This window comes from Stegodyphus dumicola, chromosome X1, assembly GCF_044657685.1.
Source record: "Stegodyphus dumicola isolate Sdum_Otavi_A_Nest chromosome X1, ASM4465768v1".
NCBI lineage: Eukaryota > Metazoa > Arthropoda > Arachnida > Araneae > Eresidae > Stegodyphus > Stegodyphus dumicola.
This window is the reverse complement of record NC_140780.1, coordinates 150,008,694-150,030,938: the sequence shown is the minus strand read 5'-3', so window position 1 is coordinate 150,030,938 and position 22,245 is coordinate 150,008,694. Positions and strand designations below refer to the sequence as shown.

The following is a 22,245-nucleotide window of genomic DNA, read 5'->3' as shown; positions in this document are numbered from 1 at the left end:
AAAAAAAGGGAATCTATAATAACAAAAAATAACAATAATAATAACAGCAACAATTATAACCTTATAAGTTTAGAGTGAGAACTGCCACTGACCCGAACCGATTGACTGATTCGCCATAAAGAGGTGACGTCTGCAAAACTCGTGTTGCCAGGCCAGATAGTTTCTCTTTTTTAATGCGTTTTCCCTATTTAATTTCCCCCACTGTATTCCCCTGCTTAGTTCTGTAATTCGTTTATGACTATTTTATCGGTAAAGTTTGAAATCGGGCGTTCTGTGGAATGCCTAGGTATTTTTAGGCAAAGTATGAAAATATTAATATTTCACACGTTTCTTAGGTATTCTTTGCCCAAATGGACAAACCAGCAAAGTACAAAATGCACTGCCGATTTTTATATTTTCTCTTTTAATATGTGTATTTTTAGTAAAGGCTTTTCCATAACTCTGTTTTACTTTTTATAAGAGATAAAATTAAGTTCAGTTTAAAATAAAAGTATTTCTTTTTTTAATGCAACAAGTAGGTTCATAGTTTATTTTGTTTTCTTTCATAAGAAACGCATTGTACAATTTTCATTTTCTTTTACGTATTTTGAATACAAGATCTATAACAGCATTCTTTTATTATTTTTTCTAAGTAATGAATGCACGTCTAATAATAAAAGCTTTATCATGATCTCCTTTTTATACTTTGCCTAAAGAGCATTTGTCATTCAACAAAATGCCTAGATATTACATACAATCCCCAGGAAAAGTGTATAAGATATTCAAATAATTCTCATATTTCACACTTTGCCTAAAAATGTCTAGACATCCTACAGAATGCCGGCGTTTCATACATTGCCGGTAATAAGTGCACAGTTTTATTGAAGTACGGATTTATTATAGTAATACTACCCGCGTTTATTGAAATAAGATGATTAAAATCTATACATTTTATGAATAAATCTTAAATTTTAAATTTTTGAGAGACAAATGAGCTGCAGGAATTTATTTTAGGACTTTGAAAAATGTATTTTGTCACAATTTTCAAAGGACGCAGATCAGATATTAGGTAAACGCACAGAACGACGTACATGTCAGACTGCATATAAGATTGATGTTGAGGTACAGCGTATCTAGCTTATTATAAGGGAAATCGTATTGCACAGAATCGAGTGTGACTACAGATGGGTTAGATGATCGATTTGTAAACTGCCTATAGATTTATTAAATCATGTCAAATCCCACTAGGGCTATGTGCCTACGGGGAGGAGAGTCTTTGTTAAGGACTTTCCAAGAGAAACTTGCTTATATTTACTTTACACAGTGATCGAATTGTGCGAAACTAAAATATAGCTATTCCTAAGATGTGGTCAAATGGCTAAAAGCAGAGGAATACTAGTAGTAGTATATTTTGATTTCGGTTCCCGGTGATTAGATGGACTGGCTGTGTGTGTGTTTCTTTTCTTTTCTTTTTTTTTTCTTTTTCTTCATCCCTCACTCACTCCTTTAGAATGTAGTTTAAATACTAGATAGTTTACTTTAAAGTGACGAGCTCCTAGACGTTCGTCCACAGACAGGTAACGTAGTGTAAATGTCGGCCTTGGTTATAAAAGACTCCTTGTGCCCAGGAAATTAAAAAAAAAAAAAAAAGGCTGTTTTAGTGAGTGGTTGCTATAATGACAGTAGCTATAACGAACGGTTGTTATAATGAACACCAACTGGATGACAAAATGTAAGTCACTGGACAATTTTATGCTGCTTGGAAGCAAAATTAAAAGTATTGTATCAGTCTTCTGTGACTTTTTTGATGATACCATAACTAAGTATCGTCTTAATTTACTAAAACAGAGCACTTATACTGCACACATGGCTATATTATTATTACAACTATTATTTCGACAGCGTAGGCTTCAGATCAGCAGAGAATTCTTCCTCGCTTTTAGTTTGTCCATGCAAGTATCATTTCTGAATTTAATTCCATAATTTCGAAAATGAACAAGGGCACTATAGAAGGAAATTAATTCAGAGGAATTTAATAGTCAAGTGTAATGTAATACTTTTTTTTTATTGTAGAAAACTGCATACTGTTTCCACAGATAGGCTTTATTTTTGTTTACCTTTTGCAATCATGCAAATAAGCGACGCATGCCCATTATATTTACTAACATACTATGTCCAGGAAATATTTGATCGAACTTGATTAGAAGTAGAGGAAATAATGCACGCAGAAGGAAAAAAAAAGTAGGTTTCTAAAGTAGGTTACGTGACTTTCACATCGCTCTCTAAACTGACCAGCAGCACAGTTTCAGACACCGTTGAGATCCATGTCACTCAGTTTGCCGTGTCGGCTGGAATAAACATTCGGATTACTTCGATCTATTCCTAGTCGTATAAAGTCTAATTTCATCGCAAATTAGAAAATTTGGATTACTCTTTAAATGTTGCGGAAAATTCTAAAGACGAAAAGGAAAGTATATTAGATCTCCATTTTAAAGATTTCAAACTTGAAGCTAAGCAAAATTTGCTTTATAATGTATATGCGGAAAACTGTAAATCATCATTCATATCTTAAAAATATGAAATCTCATGTGTTATCCTATGTGAGAATCGTCCACTGCATCTATCATGGGCACATCACGCTCAAGCTTCCTTTCACATGAAAGGTACACGCAATCCAAGTAAGTCAACAGCATTTTTTACTCATCTGAACCAAAAAGATTACACTTCTGGAAGTATGTTTGTTGTCCTGATGATCTGAATTGCCCTTACAAAAGTTATTAATTACAGCTTGGAACTTAAATTTTATATGCAAATAAAATTATTATATGTGTCAAAAATTGAAAGTGAATTTTTGAAAATCTTATGCATTTTAGAATCCAGGTTAGATCAAATTTAAGCGCTTCATTGTAAAAAATCTTTTGGTGGTTATTTGTGGGGAAACAAATACCTTCGCAGACGAATTCTTAAAGAAAACCACGAAACCAGCTCTTCAATTTACCAAGAATCGAATCTGAGAGAACTTACTGCTATTCGACGAGTAGTTAATAAATGATCGCACTAGGACAACTTAAGGGCAACAAAAAGGCAATATCATTTTTCTAATATGAAAGCATATAAAACAAATAAAGAATTAAAAAGTTATATTTAAATTAGTAATTTTCGAAATCTTTTATATACAGAGTTAAAGTTCAAACTGAAGATTAAAATTCTAGAGCTAGGACACTTTGAGAGAGATCCAAGTTTTCAATATAAAAAAAAAAGTTTTAAAAATGAAGTATTTAAAATGTCCGTAATTTTTTTAAAAAAATAAGGAATCGCATAAAATGAATTTTTAGACGACTTTCAGTACTTCAAATAACGTGATGATAAAAAATCAAATTTTAAAATGAAGAGGACAAATTCTATATTGAAAAACATAATACCCGAAAGAGGAGAAGTTATAAAAATTTGCCTTCATAATAAAAAAAATAACGAGTACTAATTGTATATTTAAAAAACAGTAAGGTTCGAATGAGGATAACTCAAATTAATGATAAAAAAGCAAACAACCGCGTCACTATTTTTTGCAAGAGAACCGTTTCCTTTGCGCGGAAGTATTCTTATTAGTCACAAATAAAATAAAATAAAAAAACTTCTTATCTCTTTCTCTGAAGTCTTGTCCTTGAAAGCCGCTAATGTTTCGTCTCAGTGTTCCAATCATCAGAATTCTTAGTCTTTTAAAAAAGTTGGCTTTTTGCCCAATTCTCAAAGTAATCCAAGTGATCCAAATGTAAAATAAATTCCGATTCTTTCGCTGCGCTTGAAGAAGTGACGTAACAATGTTTTCTGTCTTTGCGCGCATTTTTTTCAGAGAATTATTTAACATCTGATGCATGCTTGTCGAGTAAAAGAAAGTAATTTTTTTTTTTTTCTTTCGGCACTATATAATTTTCTTCTTCTTCTTCTTCTTTTTTTTTTATGAGAAAAAGAACACTATTTGTTTTTGAAGCGCAAAACATTTTTAAAAAGAAGAAATAAATTTATATTTATAATTTATTAATATTTATTACATTTATAAATTCATTCATTAATTTATATTTATTAATTGTTAAATAATTAATTCTTATTTTATTAAGAATTATTATAAAGAATAAGAAATAAATTCATATTAAAATATTTTAAAAGAATATTTAGGAAATTTTTTCAACCCATATACTTAAAATGGTAAATGAATTTAAAATGTAGCATAACTAGAAAATATATATTAAAAAACCGAAAAGTTAGAACAAAAATTAGATTTTTCAATTTAGCTAATCAATTTTAGCTTATTTTTCAATTTTAGCTTCAATTAAATGCTTTCAATTAAATGCTTTAAAACCATTTTCTTGAATATAATATTCACAACTTCTGATATATCGGTTTTTAATATGATGTCAGAGCAAATATACTTAATTATATCTTTATCAATGTATTTAATTATGAAAAATTTTGAAAAAGTTTATGAGATTTATCTGTTTATTTTTAACTAATAGTTCATTTTAAGTTGAAAGTCTTTCTTGTTACTCTCTTTTCACCCACGCTTTTCATGCCAGAATGTAAATGAGTTAGCGAGAGTTTATTTAGATAAAGGTAGAATGAAGTGCTATTTAAGTAAGAGTTTCGGAAGTTAATTTTAGAGCGTGTCTGCCTATTCCAGGCCACGTGTGCTGTGATTATTAGCAACTTGCTAACGGCGTTGATGTGTTCTCGCCTTTAGGTTTGTCTCGCCGGTTATTATAGACTAGAGCTCTTCCTGCGCGTTAAAGTATTCTGTGAGCCGTTAGGCTAACCTATCACACCTTGAAATTATTATTTGTTACGTATTTCTGTTAAGCCAGAAGTGTTGGTTTCCTGTAACCCAAGTTGAGTCATTTGTTAATTTTATGTTCGAATAAAAGAATCTTATATATATATATACCCTTCTTCTGATTAGTTTTACAAAGGCTAGAAGCTAATTCTTCAAGAGTTCTTTCAAACAGACACAGACTTTATAAGTTTGATATTTAAAAACCTCATTCCAATCTGTAACATCTTTTAAGCATTCTATAGAACCTTCTGATATCTAGAAACTAATGTTGTATTTAATTTATCAAAGTTTTCTATAATGAAACTATCAGTTAATGTTTGATATTCTGAAATTTTCTCCCGATCTACTCTATAAGCATTTTAAATTATAAACTTTTCAGATAATGTCTGATATCTTGAAATAATGTCACAATAAATTAAATGTACATTCTTGATGCTAATTTTTTCTCATAATCTTTGATATACACAAATGTTATGCCAATCTACTTATGTTTATATTCTAAAATAAGAGTTTCTGATAACCTGTTATTTTGAAATAATTGCCCAAATATATTTCAAAGCAAACTTTATTTGTACGTCTTTTTCATTTGTCGGATTTCCACCAGTTGGTTAAAATTTTATTTTCCATATCGTAATTTCTGTCGCTAGTTAGTGTGAAAACTTGTTTCTCCCTGTTTCTTTTACTAAAGGGATAATGCACATTCATTTATTAAGGAATGTAAAATTTTCGTTTATCCAAGAAGGATATCATAGAAATTTGTTTAGAAAGTATGTTAAATTCACAGATTCTTCTCTGTTCGAAAATAAAGTAAAATATAAAAGAATCATTTGAGCATTTCTCAGTTCACAGTGAAAATTAATGTCCAAACTATTTAAATATAAATAATCTTCGTCATGAAAGATTGAAGCACACCACAGAATAGAGACTTCCACACTCTTTATAGCTTATCGGACATCCTGATTCCGTGTTGATATTACTCAGTGCTACTTCTAAGAGAACCGAATACAACTGATAAAATTTCTTATGGGTAAAATCCATTTAATATGGCTCGTCTGGAATATATATACTGTTGTTCACTGTTAACGAACAAAAAAATTGTATCTAAGTTTTCAAATACCTTATTGTTCATTTTTATGTTATTTTCTTCTTAAATGCTCTGTGGAATAACACAGATTAACACTTCGTCTGATGTTGATTTAACTTCCTTTACACCCTCTTTGCTTTTCAATGGATTTGACGTTTCAATTGTAAATTCATTCTAGAACATTTCAAAATATTTATTTTAACTTTGTAATTCCAAGATTTTTATTTGAGAATCTTTTGTGAAGTTAACAAGTAAAAATATCAAACTCTTCTTTTCTATAATACTTTTATAGCCGTTATTCTCAGCTGTATGTAACATATTCACATTTTTATTCCTTTCAGATTCCATTTCAACTTTAAACCTATCATAATTCTTCTGTATTCGTTAAAGAAGTTAAATATATGTTTCAAGGGTGTATAAGCATATACAGCTTAAGTGTCTTTCGTAAACATGAGTCTTTCTGTAAAACCTTGGTTGAATTTTTTATTAAGTTTTTATTTGTTGTTGTTTTGTTATTACTAAATACACTCTTAGACAGACAAAAAAAAAAAAAAAAAAAAAAAAAAGACGCACCAAGAAGGAGTTATCCGAATGGGACGAAAATCAGTAGAAATGATGTACATGTACAGAAAAACAAATGATTACAGTTTGAGAAAAATTGGATGACTTATTGAAGTGATAGAGCTTCACAAAGGGAAAAAGTCAGTAACGCGTTTGTCCACCTCTGGCCCTTATGCAAGCTGTTATTCGGCTTAGCATCGATTGATAGAGGTTGCGGATGTCATCCTGAGGGATATCGTGCCAAATTCTGTCCAACTGGTGCGTTAGATCGTCAGCATCCCGAGCTGGTTGGAGGGCCCTGCCCATAATGCTCCAAACGTGCTCAATAGGAGAGAGATCCGGCGACCTTGCTGGCTAAGGTAATGTTCGGCAAGCACTAAGGCAAGCAGCAGAAACATGTGCAGTGTGGGGGCGGGCATTATCTTGCTGAAATGTAAGCCCAATGTGGCGTGACATGAAGGGCAACACAACGCGCCTTAGAACTTCGTCGACGTACCGCTGTGCTGTAAGGTTGCGACGGATGACAACCAAAGAGGTCCTATTATGAAATGAAATGGCACCCCAAACCATCACTCCTGGTTGTCGGCCGGTCTGCCAACAACCAACTGACAATCAGGTTGGTATCACACCGCTGTCCGGGGCGTCTCCAGACTCGCCTTCGCTGGTCATCGGGGTCAGTTCAAAGCGAGACTCATCACTGAAGACTATTCTACTCGAGTCAGTGACATTCCAGTGCGAATGAGCCCGATACCACTGCAAACGGGCTTGACTTTGTACAGAGGTCAATGGTAGTCGGCGCAAGGGGCGCCGTGACCTCAGCCCTCTTTCTGTGAGCCGTCTATGAATAGTCCTTGCAGTCACTGAAGCACTAGTAGCACGTACAATCGATGATAATGATGCATCTGAGGCTGTGAGTGCCGCTCTGACGATTGCTCGGTCTTCACGTTCTGTAGTTTCTCTAGGCCTACCGCTTCCTTCTTGACGCTGTGTGCGGCCATGGTTCACCCATTCCTGCCAACATCGTCTAATAGAGGCATCGCTCCTGCTGAAATGTCCAGCTATTCGCCGATAAGACCAACCAGCTTCTTTGGAGCCAACTACACGACCTCTCTCAAATTCTGACATCTGTGCATATCGTTCTCGCACCTGTATGCGAGGCATAGTTACTGTCTACCAGAGTACACGGAATGAAATTCGTGAAGAATTTATGACCTGGAATCGTAATTTCTCCTCTTAAATATCCTGCCAGTTGCGCAGATCAGATGCGCTGTAGCGACAACCGTTCATTCATTGGCAGCCAAAATGTAAAATTTTGCATTTTGCATCGAAACCTGTATGCATACCAATTTGTGTCCAATTTGCTTTACATCTTCTCAGTGAGCCTTTTTTTTTTTTTTTTTTTTTTGTCTAAGAGTGTATTTTTTAGTAATATCTGGTATCTTGTTTACATCTTCATCAATTCCCAATCAATTTAGTGTCTTCATGATCGAATGTATCTTTGAAGAAAAGCATTAGAATTCAAATAATCACTCGTAAAGTCTTTGCTCAGGGCTTGTAACATGAGAGTCGTATTCCGATGATTTTTCTCAGTGGTAATGCCTCCTATTTTTAAACACTTGTTAAACACTCGTCCTATTTAAACACTTGTTATTAATCAAACCCAATCCATAAACGAATGTTACATGGTCATTCTTAATGGGAAAACCGTCTTATTTTAGAGTTTTTAGTATTTAATAAAAACATCTGAAAACAGAAAGCAATGAGCCTAATTCTTGAGCGAAAATTCTGTTTTTGCCTTTTCGTCTTTCAGATCAACATTTTGTTGTTTTTCAATTTTTTAAAATTCCTAACCATTTATATCTCGATTGTAATAATAATTCGTACTACTCAGATTATAAATCTTTTACTATTTCTTTAGAAATAAAATATAGCTTACATATTTTTAAACCTTTACAAGAGAGTACATCTCTCAGTTTATCATGAACAAAAGGTTTAATTTTTTCTGATGTTTCGTTACCAATCTCGGTTAAATATTTTCAAAAAATCTTCTTCCACGGATTTTGTTTATTCTTTCTACAAGATCTGATTCATTTATACAAAAGAACACTTTAATAATAAATATTAAATTTTTTCCCTAAATATCCACTTTCTTCATTTTCAGATTCAAATATTAATTTGTATTCCATTTCTTGCTTGTTCAGGTTTAATAACTCATTCTTTTGATTTGTAAGCTTTTAACTTCTTCATGTTTTGCATTACAAAATTAGCTTTCAAACATTTCTACAATTTTACTGCCTGGTTGTAAGTTTTTTAAATTTTTTTTTTTATACGAGAGTATAACATCTGACATCTGACGCCTTTGACAGTATTGCATATGATTGTTTCAAGTTCCTTTTTTACCTAACTAATGTTCCTAATTAATGAATCCTTAGTTCAAAAATTCTCCAAATCCTACAAATTATTTCTCCTAATCCTACAAAATTATTTCCTCCAAAAGACAGACGTATTTTATTTTTTAAATGAATAAACTGGTATTCAATTAATATAGCTTAATTAAGTCAGGGAAGAAGAAGTTCAGATTCCAAATGTAAGTACAGAGCCAGTTTTCAGTATGAATTCAGTTTCGAAGCAATTGTTTCTGCAGCTATTAAACTTATCATGTTCAAAATGCAAGTAAAATATCATACTGATATTGTGGTAAACAATAATTAATTTTTAACTTGTTTATCTATCTATATTTTATTAACTTGATAATTTAAAGCACTTGTGAAGTTAAGGAAAAGCACTAAAGTTATCCATTCTTTTTTGAGAAATATGATTATGTTTGTTTAGCTTCGAAGAAAATGTGTTTTCTGAGTTTGTTTTCAGTTTATAACAGTAGTGACAGCTATTAAACATGCCCGATTGTCAACCTGAAATCCCTTCTTTTTTCGCCTCCAGAAATCAAGCTTAAAATTGTATAGTTGACTAACAGTGAAAGTAATTTTAATTTGTTTTAAATGGGTTAAACTTAACGCAAATTTATTATATAAATGAACTTATATAATAAATTTGCTTTTATGTATTTTATCGCACAATTATTTAATGTACTTTGTGAAATCTAAATGAACAGGTAATTTTCTGTTAAAAAGTCCCCCTTGTGACCTTTAACGAATAAATGTATCTCTAATGCTTTTACGTAATGTGAAATTTTCAAACCTCTATAGTATAGCAAACTTATGTTGCAGTTTTTTGCCCAAAATTATTATTTATTCTTAAAAATTTAAATTCGAAAAATATTTAACAATTATATGTTTTCCCATCGACCATTTTGACAAACAGAAACTGTTGCTCATGATGCGATTTAGCGCTAGTAATGGACAAGCATGGCGCCACAACCCATTCATAATGCCTGCTGTTTGGTTTTATGCAACCCCGATTAATTCTTGATAAGCCAACTTGGAAGCATTCAATCCGCTTCATTTTTAATCTACAATTTTTTCGGATTCTCGAGGCGTACAAAATTAAAGAATTACGAGTTGCAAGACTGCGTACTTTAAAGTCAACCACCAAGATAATTTTGTAGAATTTGGGAGAAAGATGTTGACTATTTTAAACGCTACTAGCGGTTTTAGGCCGCCACAATGACTGGAGCAAGATTTCATGAATTTGTTTATCAGATAATTCCAAAGCTTGAGCTCATATTTGTTTCAGTTTTTACATGCTGTATCCAGGACTTAATTTCAAACAATAGATGTGATGGGACCCTATTGAAGATTGTCAGGAAGAAAGGGAAAATAAAATAACTAAACATTAAAATAATTAACTAATTGAATTATAGTTAAAAGAAATGTAAAAAGAAATAGAAATTTAATAAATTATTAAATTACTTATAAATATTTAATTAAGAAAAACTGTCGGACCTCGTCTTATTTGGGGTTCTGGCTAGTACTATTACAGTTTCTACTCAGAAGCTAAAAGTAGCTCAACAAATCTCCGTCTGAATTTAAGCCCTGATTATATGTATGATGAACTACTTCAAGGGATGGTAGATATAAAAATCATTGTTTTTTGCAGCAACTGAAAAAAGATAAAACGATTAAAGCGTTTTTAAGGAAAATAGTGAGATATCTAGAAATAGCATGAGTATATGGAAGAAAATTTTAAGGAAAAAGGGTAGCTTTGAAAATAAAGAGGGAAGATTCTAAGACTTTCTTATTGCGATGCCCTGTCGGTATAAAACTAGCTGTCAGGCAGAAATTTTTCGTGACAACTCGTGAATAAACTTAAACTCCTCTGTACAAGTGACAATATTGGTCCTTTGCGTTTGGGTATATCGTTCAAAAAGTTTACAGGAGGTGTGAGCTGTGGATGAGGACTCTTACTTTCTTTAAAAGTCAGAGCCTCTGTTCAAGCTTTGTGTTTTCCGAGAAAAAGACAGCCTGCATTCAGAAGCTAGACTCTATTTTAACTCATATTTATTATTGAAATAAAAGCTGTCTGCTAAAATTGTAGTTCACTTACATAAAAGAAGTGCCGGAGCCCTTTTATTCAGGGCACCGGTATGCTCTGGCTAAAATTATCTCAAAAACCGAGAAGCATCAAACCTGTCTCTGACGCAGTTTAAGCTTTGGCTGTATCCATAATTTGCAGTCTGATGATTATGTAACAAAATAGAGAGTAATCTGTAATTATCAAACTAATTGTTAAATTAAGAGCCAGGTGTTCTTTTCCAATTCCGCTAGAAAAACTGAAGTGAGTTTCACGAGATTTCTGGCGGGTTTTACTGTCAACGGAAATCAGCGGTCGACAGAAAATATATAAGTGCCAAATAGTTTGACTAGAAATTAGGTAAAAGAACTTTACCTAATTATTATGGTAGTCAAACTCGTTCACAGAAACCTAAATGGAAGCATTATGGTTCCCATGAAACTGTGACAGCATCCAAATACATTTTATGGAAAACATTTAAAAAGCTTGTTTTGAGTCGACTTTAAAAATCTCTAATTATTTCGGAATTATAACTTTTTTGATAAATCTTAATTGGTGAGAACGTCATTTATTAAAAAAACTGATTTTTTATGCAGATGTTTTTGTCTTCAATAAGTAGATTTCGTATCCTGGCAAAGTAAAAAGAATTGCCCCTTGAAATATATATTGTAAGCCTCTTGCGCAAACGTACCAGTAAAAGTAAAAGCAGAGGCTACATGTTGAATATAAATTTTTTCTTTATTAAATAACAGCACAAATCCACACGTTCCGTTAATTTAAGATAAATTATACAGAAGCAATTTTTTCCCTGCCATTTGGCATTCACAGTTAATTCGAAAAACATGATTTTATATTCTGTATCTTGTATTAGAGGGAAATGAGTTATTATTTTTTTTCTGCAACTGTTTAGCTTAAAATTGGAATCTGCTTACAAAATTTTGAATGCAGATTTAATATATATATATATATATATATATATGTAAGATAAAAATGTATGAATCAGAATTATAATATAACTATAAACATTAATTCTTCCTCTCTATTCTAAAATCGTAATAACTTATCTGCATTGCGTCATTCAAATTAATCATGCGATCTTATGTAACCGTTAATACCAGATGCCTCTTGACGACCAATCACCGAATTGTAAACCAAAACTTTTCTCTTCGCGTGCTTCCATCTTTCATAACTACGCACTTCAGCTTTTGCTCTCTACTGTGCTAAGATGTAATTTCGCTGGCTTGCTTTCTATCCCAACAATATCAAAAATGTAAATCTTCTGTGGAAAGGCACGACTAGAGTGCCAAATAATTGTGGCCACAAATATTAATTGGAAATAAAAATGGAATTAAAACTGCCTCGACTGCCAAGTTCTTTAAATACTACGCAATCAAAATTCTTCTTTAATATGGATCTAATCACGCATCGACACTGCTCCGGCTTTTCCTTGTTTTGCTCTTATTATGACATATATATATATATAACGCTTATAATACCGCAGTTTCTTAAAAAAATTCAGGTTTGTTTTATTTTTTAGATTTTTTATTATTTTAATTTAACTACATTTTTCTTCTTTAAATATTTTCCCCAAGGTGTACGCGCAATATGTCTCGCATTTATTTACTAAAATCGCGGATATAATATTTTACCACCGGCACTGAATTTTTCCCTCCGATCCTGAAACTGTTCCCTATTGATAGGGAATAACTCATGCCACTAGTGAAACGAAAGTAAAAACAGATAATGCCATTGGCTACCGGAGACGGAGTTCAAGCACCTGTTACGTGCGAATGGTAGCAAGTGCCAATAGCCTCCAAACCGTTGGCGGTGAACAAGGTTAGGGTCCTTCGAATCTTCCTTAGTTCGCTGATCTCGCTTATCTTCGCTTTATCTTCCTCTGCCTTTTCGTCTGTCGTGAATATCGAAGAAAGGAAAATATATTACTATAGACCTGGTGGGGTAGTTTGGCTGAATTATCTTGTTTATTGTTTTTAAGAACCAGTTCCTGTTAAAAAGGGATTGGTCAAGGAATCAAAATACAGTTTTAGAGTTGCAAATGAACCATTTGATGTTTCAAAGCAACACGAGAAATTTCTCACAACTGTTTGAATAGTAAATATCAATTAGTGGTTTTTTACTATTCAGAAAATAATTTCATAACAATATATTTCATATCACTGTTAAATAAATAAAAAATGTCATATATATAATGAAATACGGATGTTACACATATAGCCCTGCAATGAATAATTTAATAAATTAGATTTGTAGGAATACATATATTTCCAGAAGATAAGATAGAGAATATTATAGTTTAAAATAGGCCCTTCAAGGTCGTAACGACCCTTCCTTTATTTACAATTGTAACGTCTTTCGTCATCACTGCACAGAGGATATTAAGGAATTTTAGCAAATTGGAGGACTTGACAATCTTCCTCAGAATTTGTTACGAAGATTAAGAAGCAAAGCCCGCCAGCGACCTAACGGTGAAAGCCGCTGAACACTGGTAGTTTGGTCCGGGGTTCAAGTTCCGATGAACGCGATGTCTGCATACGGGATTTCGTGGTTTTTTTCCCATGCGTAACGTGGATACGAGCCAGTTTCTCTTAAAGAGTTCTCCACAGGGAATCCCTCCCTTTCCGTATAATGTCTAATGGCAGAACACGCAATAAATAAAAGAAAATTAAAAGGCAAGCCAGAGTGGAGAGGGAAAATGCTTTAAAGCACCTATTCTAAAATAACAGACTTTAATACTAATGCCTCTCGATTTACAGAAGGGTTATATTCTTATCAACCGATCGTAAGTCAAAATTGCATCTAATGCATTTATGCTGCCGAGACAACTTAGGTAATCCTAGAGTTCCTTAAATGTACCCAGAAGACTTATAGTATTCTTATAGGATTTTATGTTAATTAATCTGGTTACCTTATTATTTTGGCGTTACTATTATTTCTGCTTTCCTTAACTCCGATCAGAACGCAAACTAGTAAATGTATTTAAGAGCAAAGTTATTCATTTTGAGAAAGAGAAAGCTTTGGGGCAGCTTTATTGAAATGCTACTCTGTTTAAGGCCTCCTGGCCACTTAAATTGATTACCAGTTTCAGCTTTGACAAGCCTCATTTTCCTCGGGAAATACTTGAGGTCCTACACATGCGCTAATTTGCTATTTATATTTTAATTTAATTTGTAAGTTTGTTCCTCATTTTCCACAAGTGACGGATATTGAGTTTCTGTTATCGGATTACTTTAATGTAACCATCATTTTGACATGTTAATAAGTAAGTTCGTTTTAAACGTTCATTTTGAATCTATGATTAGTGGAATCAGAACGTAAGATGGAATGAAAGGTCGTCCGACTGTTTTTTAAATTCCAGGAACTGACATTTTAAAACAGGGTAGAAACGTACATTCTAGAGTTGGACAAAATCAAATAAAATAGAGCCTATTTTGTAATAAATTTTTTAATATTTCATATAATTTATTGAATATTGTAGGGAAATCGAAAAATATGGGAGTACAGTTACTTGCCCATTAATGTAAACATACTGGACTTTAAAAGTGTTTGAAGTATTGAACTTAAAATTAATTGCTGAGTGAAAGGTTTGCTGCAATAAACAAGATCACCCATTTCACTATTTTCCCTATAATGTGATTAAAGATAGCTGTGTAAAAAAATTTAAAAAAAAACAGGCACAGACACTGACATAATTGATGAGGCCTTGGAAAGAATTTGTGCAGTCAAGAACTTACCTTTCTAAAAATGTATCATGGTTTTCATTCAGAGAAATATCCAGCTTTGATTTTACAATTTCTTCTTTTCATTCCCTATTTCTGTATAGCTAACAGGAATGTTCTGAATCTGCCTACAGCCGCCTACACTTAGCTGCACTGCCAATGCTACGTTTAGTGTACATACCGGAGCCGTGATAAAAAGTAGAAATTCAGTTTGTGACAGCTACTGAAATTTTCGTTAAACTGAAAAATCATCAGTTTGCCATGGGCGGCAAATGATTTGCATTTGGAGGATTTTGGCATTAAAATATATAAAAATAATACCTACTTTTGCCAAATGAATAAGACTAAATTCTTATTGTAAAAGAAAATTAGATTGGATTTCATAGATTATAACAAAGGATGGCTACTATTCCCTACCTCGAGGGTTCACTACTTAAGGAGAAGGATGTCTTCACGGACAAATTTAGAAAAAAAAAATTGGCTCATATTTACGTTGCACATGGAGAAGCCACAAAGACCCCCGCAGACTGCTCATTCGCTGTTCGCCGGGATTATTTTGTGCGCAAATAACACATAAAAGAATGTAGCCATTCTGCTGTTAGCGCTATGTGAACTGCAATTTAAGGATGATAAAAACACTTTATAAAAAAAAAAAAAAAAAAAAAAAAAAAACATTATATGCTCAGTATATGTACGTTTTGTTGCAAACATACGTTTCTTGAGAAATTAAGTGAAAACATGTGTATAAATAATGTGTCATTTAATATCAATATTGTTGCGTACGTGAGTTAGTCATTTATTCAATCTTAGACTTGCCCCTGTATTCTTATTGTTTCAGCACAGCATCGTTTCTTCTCAAGCTTTCATTGCTACGTTACGCAGAAAAATACAATAATTTAACCTATGTGCAAAATTTGTAACATTATGTTGACTTCAGAGGAATACTGTTATAATAAAATACTGGAATTTAGTATTTTCATCTACGGGCAGCATAGAGTTCCTAAAAACAAATATCTTTGTTATTAGGGGAAAAAAAAATTCTCGGTGGCGTTCAGTTGCAAAGAACTAAGTAAAGATAAAAGTTATTAAGTTCTGTAACTCAGTCTGCCCTCCAGCAGCCGAGCGGTTAGTGTATATTTACGTCAAAACATCCTCATATTTTTTCTTTTTTAATTAGTGTTGCAATATTTTCATAGTTACTTATGCGTATGGTTTAAAATATGACATTGTAACATAATATTGCACATTCCGTTCTTTTTTGAAGATTGATTGATGCAGCGCTTTTTAAAAAAATTTTATGTGTACACCACATGACTTCCTTACACGGAATATTAAATTATACGCATTTTTTCTTGCATTTCATTTAAACTTATTGGATTGAATTAAATCTACATCGTCGATAGCATATAAACCACAATAGAATAAATGCACTTTTTAAAATTCACTATATTTGTTTATCATAGCGACATTCTGGCGCTAGATTCACTTAACAGCGTTACATTTCGTCCATAACTAAGAATGCATATAAATTTATATCATTTGAAGAATTATCTAATCGTTCCCACATACTCCATTCAAATACTATAATAAATCTAAAATGATGTAAAAAAGAAATTAAACAAAACAAACAAAAAAGAAACAGTTTTTCACAGACAATTCAGTATTTTTCATTCAATTAATTCAGTTCGCACTTCCCGACAAGGCAAAAATACATAAAACTCAAAATATCCATATTAAAATAATTAATATATATAAAATTATTAAACTATATTGAAATAATATATATAAAATTACGAAGTAAATCTGAACCACTTATTTCCTCGAATAAACTCCAGAATGGATTAAGCATGATTTAATTCGCAATAATAAAAGAAGGCGTTATCTTTGTTGTTTCGAAGCTTAGTTTCTCTAGATTAGCAACAAATCCGCTATTTTGCCAAGTTTGAAATGTAAACAAACATGTCCGCCATCGCAAAATGCATTAGGCTTAGCTGCCCTTAAACAACTTTTAAATTGTTGATAACTCCACAAATATTGCATGCAGATTTACTAAAGGCATAAAAACCTTAACCGAAAGATAAGAACAACATAATTCAATAATTTTTAAAGCAAAAAATGCACAATTTACAAACATATAAAAATAAAGAAACTGAGATCGCTGAGCCGAGTGCAAAACGTCGCGGAGGAAACAACGCAAGGCGAAAACGTCGTGCTACAAAACATTGTGCGAGAAAACATCGCAAAGAGAAAACATCGTAGTCCTAAAACATCGTGGTAAAAAGCATCGTCGTCGAAAATAAAGCGGTTCAAAAACTTCGCAGTTTAAAAAACATCGTCGTCGAAAATATCGCAGTAAAAAATAAAGTATCTACAAATCATCGCATGACGATAACATCGCAGACATGCTTTTTTCAGGCTTAGTGTAAATGGATATTCCCATAATGATTTGTGAGCGCAAGATAGAAAGAAGGATAATTTTTATTTTCATATTTTTTATTAACTAGTAAATTTTTGCTGAGAAAATAAGAAGGAAACTTAAGCGTAGAAAATTGATGCAACTTATAGCACTCAATAGAATTTTAAACCGACATAGTTAACTAACAAAGGCCATAAATAAATCATTTTTATAAAGTTTTTACTGGTAATTTTTCATGAAAAGCAAAATCTATAAGTTTCATTTAATTTTGTATGCTTAGGTTTCCTTCTTACTTTTCAGAAAAGCCCACCAGCGGCCGAGCGGTAAAGTCGCTGAACACTGGTAGTTCGGTCCGAGGTTCGAATCCCTTGAACGGGCTGGCTGCATGGGTGTTTTCGTGGTTTTCCTCATGTGTAACGTGTATACGAGCCAGTTTCCCTCAGAAAGTCCTCCACGAAAGCATTCCTCCCCTTAGGCAGATAGCCCTAGTGTGCTTTGCCATAATTAAATACACACCACTACTTTTCAGTAAAAATTTATTAGTCAATAAAAAACTGTGAAAGTAAAAATTATCCTTCTTTACATCTTGCGCTCACAAATTCTTATGGGAACCATATTTCCATTTACAGTTATTAAAGCCTGAAAAAGCATGTCTGCGATGTTATCGTCATGTGATGATTTGTAGATACTTTATTTTTTATCACGATATTTTCGACGACGATGTTTTTAAACTGCGAAGTTTTTGAACCACTTTATTTTCGACGACGATGTTTTGTACCACGATGTTTTAGGACTGCGATGTTTTCTCCTTGCGATGTTTTCTCCTTGCGATGTTTTCTCCCACGATGTTGTGTAGCACGACGTTTTCGCCTTGCGTTGTTTTCTCCTCGACGTTTTCATCCGTGATGTTTTTTCCGCGATGTTATCGGCGGACACCAAAATTTCAACGTTCTGAGGCTACTCGTTTTTGAGTTATGCGGGATATGTACGTACATAGGTACGTACGCACAGACGCCACGAAAAATTCTCTTCAGAATTCCTTTACAATCAGTTTTAATTTTTTTTTTGGGGGGGGGAAGAGTCCCTTCTTCTGTCCTTACTTGCCGACGTCACGTAAAAATTGCATTGGATAGCGGTCGAAATCGGTATTTTCGTTGAAGTACGATACCCGAAATTCTTCGCGATTACAATACTTTCTTTTTACTTCGTACAATGAAGCAAAAAGATTAGTTTTGATATAAAAACAGAGACGCAATCCATCTCACCCCCCATCACAATTTTTTTTTTAATCTTTATTCTATAACTGTATTTTTAAGATTAAATTTTTGGGGGTTAAATTAAGAATTTAATTTATTCTAAATCAACAGCATTTCAAAAATTATTAATTTTAAGAAGATAAAACATTAAATTATATACCTTAATATACTATTAATAAAGATATGCATAAAATTTTATTAACAGACAATTACGAAGGTACTTTTATATAAGGATATAGGAATTATTCCACTTTTTAGGAAAATGACTTTTTAAAAATTAAAATCATTCTTAGCTTGCGTAATATATTTATTTAAAATGCGTCGTTAATAGATTTAAAAATGTAAGTATACGTATGCTTTAGATTTACATGAAATGTCTAATAAAAATGCAGTGGTAATGCAAATGTTATTAAGTGCGTACATCATAATGAGCATGAGTTGCTAAATAATACGTAATACATGTTAAATGGTTTAGTGGCACTTGTGCACAAATCGAAGAGCAGGGGCACTTGTGCAAAAGAAACATTCACTGCCGTATAGGTAATAGTAGTTTTTATAGTTTAGTAGTAGTTCCGCAGCAATTCACGTCTTTTTTATTATCATTCAATAACTTGGAACAGCGACTTGGATTAATTTGCTTTAAAAATGTTAAAGTACGGGACTGCACAAATATAGATTTTTAGAAAATGTGTAAATTATTATCTTAACACGTTAATAAATACATTAATAAAATTAATTAATGTATTTGTTAACGTGTTAAGAATGATAAATACCTTAAAGAGTCAGATACCTTTAATATGTCAAAATATTGATTAAATGCAACACATTTTAGAGCTCAATAACTTTATAACTGGTTTATGAGTTTGAAAGTTTGTATGCTTCTTTTGATATCCTTAATAAAGCATTTGCTACGTTTATTTTAATTACAAATATTAAAATATTTTAAATAAAGTACATTTTTTGTCATCCACACATATATATTGCACGCAGCATTATATAAACAAATCATTATTTTTAGCAGTTTTTTCCATTTCAGAATAGAAGAATAATGTACAATTAGACCTATGTTAAAAATAATAGGATTATGTTTTGTTAACAAATTATTTTTAACTCCAAAATGATTATTTTTTAACGTAATTGAAGAGAATTTATAAAAATTTCTGTATCCAGCCACCTTCCTAACTTGCTTGTTTACATGCCTTTGACAAGTGAACTTTAACTTCTGCTTTGACGAAGTCAAACTTATGTTGTATAACTCTCAAAACTACTTCATTTTTGCGTCGGCATTCCTCCTTCGTACCTTCCAGTTTTGCTTTTAATACATCTCCTCTTTGTCACTTTAGAATTTGCATTCACAAGGAAACTGCTGATTTCAATAATGGTTGTAGATTGCGCATGGTTTGCTTTTAGATGCTTGGATAGGGGTGAAATTGCTTTTATTTAAATGTTCTAAAAAAGATATCGGGAAAAAGGAAAAAAAAAAAAAAAAAAAACTGCTAATGCACAAGAAACATTCAGAATGACCATCAGGGCAGGAAAGAGCACTATTTAGTAAAAATCATGTCAGTTAATCCTAAGGCTGATTGATTGTGTCTGACAGGCTATGCGGAAGTGTCACTTGTTGTTCATAACTGGTCACACCTGTTAGAAAATATCATATTCCCGCAGGGATGATATGCGTAAATGCCGCTTATGCGGAACTGTTATGTACGCAAGTGTAATATCACCCGTTAAGAATATCTAAAGATGAATGAATTTGAAAATACTACTCCAGTAATCCCCTCTAAAGTAAATATAAATACAAACCTCATACATCGACCACAAAGTTCTTCAGTATGAATTTTGGATGCTGTTGCAATTACTATAACAATTACTACTGTTATTATTCTCTCAACGACTGATTTATAGGTTAATTACAAATAGACTCCAACTTTCAAAGAAACAAAAAGCCTTTAAAAGTAAAAAAGAATGCGAGCTGATGAAAAGTCCCAGGAGATCACAAATTCAGGTTAAGTACACTGATTTTTATATATAATACGATAAAAATTTCGCAAACTGATATAAAATTCCGCAAATTTATAGGTATGAAGGGAAATTAAATATAAAGGATATATTTAACTTCTTTCCATGTAGATTATATATCCGTAAAATTAGCTTCGATATTTAGGTAATTTAGAGTCATTGAATCACTTCACTTATATTATTATAGGCCCAGACATTGAATGGTCAGGATGAATGGGGTTTACGTGTCTTCTTCAGGCGTAACAGAAATACTTGAGTGTGTTCAAAAAACCTCCTATACGAAAATGACCTTAGATGGAATGTCTTCGAATACTTCACTGTAATGAATGAGCAGCAGTATGTAAACAAGTTTATTGGTATGTTAAACTACCTATAAATTTGTTTACTGCTGTACGCAGTTGACAACTGAATAACTGATGTGACAGAACTCATAGGCGTCGAGCATGGATGATGACAGTGTGCCTTTTTCCTCAAATCTGCCACAATATTCGTTAGAAACATCAGGAAGAGAATACGATCGATTTGTATGTCATCTTCCTCTGCCACCAACTTCTCTAAAAGTAATTTCGAACCGATATATTTATGTACCTTTATTCTCTTAGATGTTACAGTCATCAACAGTCATATCTCATCAAGCGTAATGGCAGACCGCACATTCAGTTGATCAATGATAAAAGAATTTCGCATACTGCGCATGCCCAGAAGAGAATTTGGCGCAATTTTAAAAGAAGATAAGTACGGTATATTATGGCTGATATTCTGTTATCTGGGGTTAAACAGTTCGGGGTTTTAAAACTTGTTAGGTTGTAAGTTTCTTCGTTACTTAGAGTGTAAATATCGATTGTAAACTACGCAAATTTTCGTTTAAGAAGAATTACAAAACAGGAAACACTAGAAGATATAATATTAGCTGAATGTTTATTGATTATAAGTCTAAGGAATGAAAGCAATTGAGTATTTACCATATGTTCCATTCGTATATACTTTAACAAATTAAGGAGTAAACCCAGTTTAAATTACTGAATTAAAATCGAAGAAATTATTATAAATAACTGATATTAAATGTAATGTTTGTAAACAAAATAAATCAAAATGAAATGAATCAGAAGAAATGCATTAAGCACAAACTGTTTTCCGTAGTATTGCGACTGTAAACAGTCGATAAAACCTACATAACGAACAGGCTTGTGTAGAGTTGCTCATGCTTAGTCGTCAGTATTTTTTCCCAAGCCATTGGTGCACCATGGAGCACGCACAGTAAGCGGAATTCGTTTACATTCATCAACTCAATGTGCGGTTTGCCATTACGCGTCCGGGAGTGGGATTCGTATATCAACTCTTCGAAAGCCTTCCGAAAAAAAAAAGGTCTTTGTTTTTCTCTGACAGGACAAAGACAGTTTTACGCTTAGAGATATATATTTCAACGTTGCTCTTGACAACCATTCAATTGAATATATTATTCTTTCCGCCTATAACAGAATATTCTGATATTCAAAATAAGTACTGTCAGTATTTTTTTTCCTATGTCGTTTTCCATTTATTGAAATAACTAATCTAACTGACATATATTTCTTCCGTTTAAAAAGCCCAGCAGCGCCCGAGCTGTAAAATCCCTGAACACTAGTAGTTCGGTCCAGGGTTCATATCCCGGGGAACGGGCTGAATACTGTCAGTTTCCCTTAAAATTCCTCCACAATTCCTTCTTCCCTTAGGCAGACAGCCCTCGAGTGCTTTGCCATAATTAAATAAACCAAAATAAACCATGCGTTTAAAAAAATTCATTGCTATGGAAATGAGCTGATGAGAAAGTATGTTTTCTAACTGAAAGCATCAAATTGGCGTACGAGAATAAGACAGAAAATTATGTCTTATGGCATAAAAGATCCTTAAAAAAT

At 32.5% G+C, this 22,245-nt stretch overlaps 1 protein-coding gene across 1 annotated transcript in view; it reads left to right on the top strand.

Annotated features, from left to right (window-relative positions):
• The first annotated feature begins 2,326 nt into the window (after positions 1-2,326).
• Positions 2,327-22,245, top strand: part of ovo (transcriptional regulator ovo) — a 215,934-nt gene continuing 196,015 nt past the window's right edge. The window contains exon 1 of the mRNA XM_035360959.2: positions 2,327-2,657. Coding sequence (XP_035216850.1) covers positions 2,636-2,657 — 22 coding nt within the window. The 5' untranslated portion in view covers positions 2,327-2,635. The remainder of the gene's footprint in view (positions 2,658-22,245) is intronic.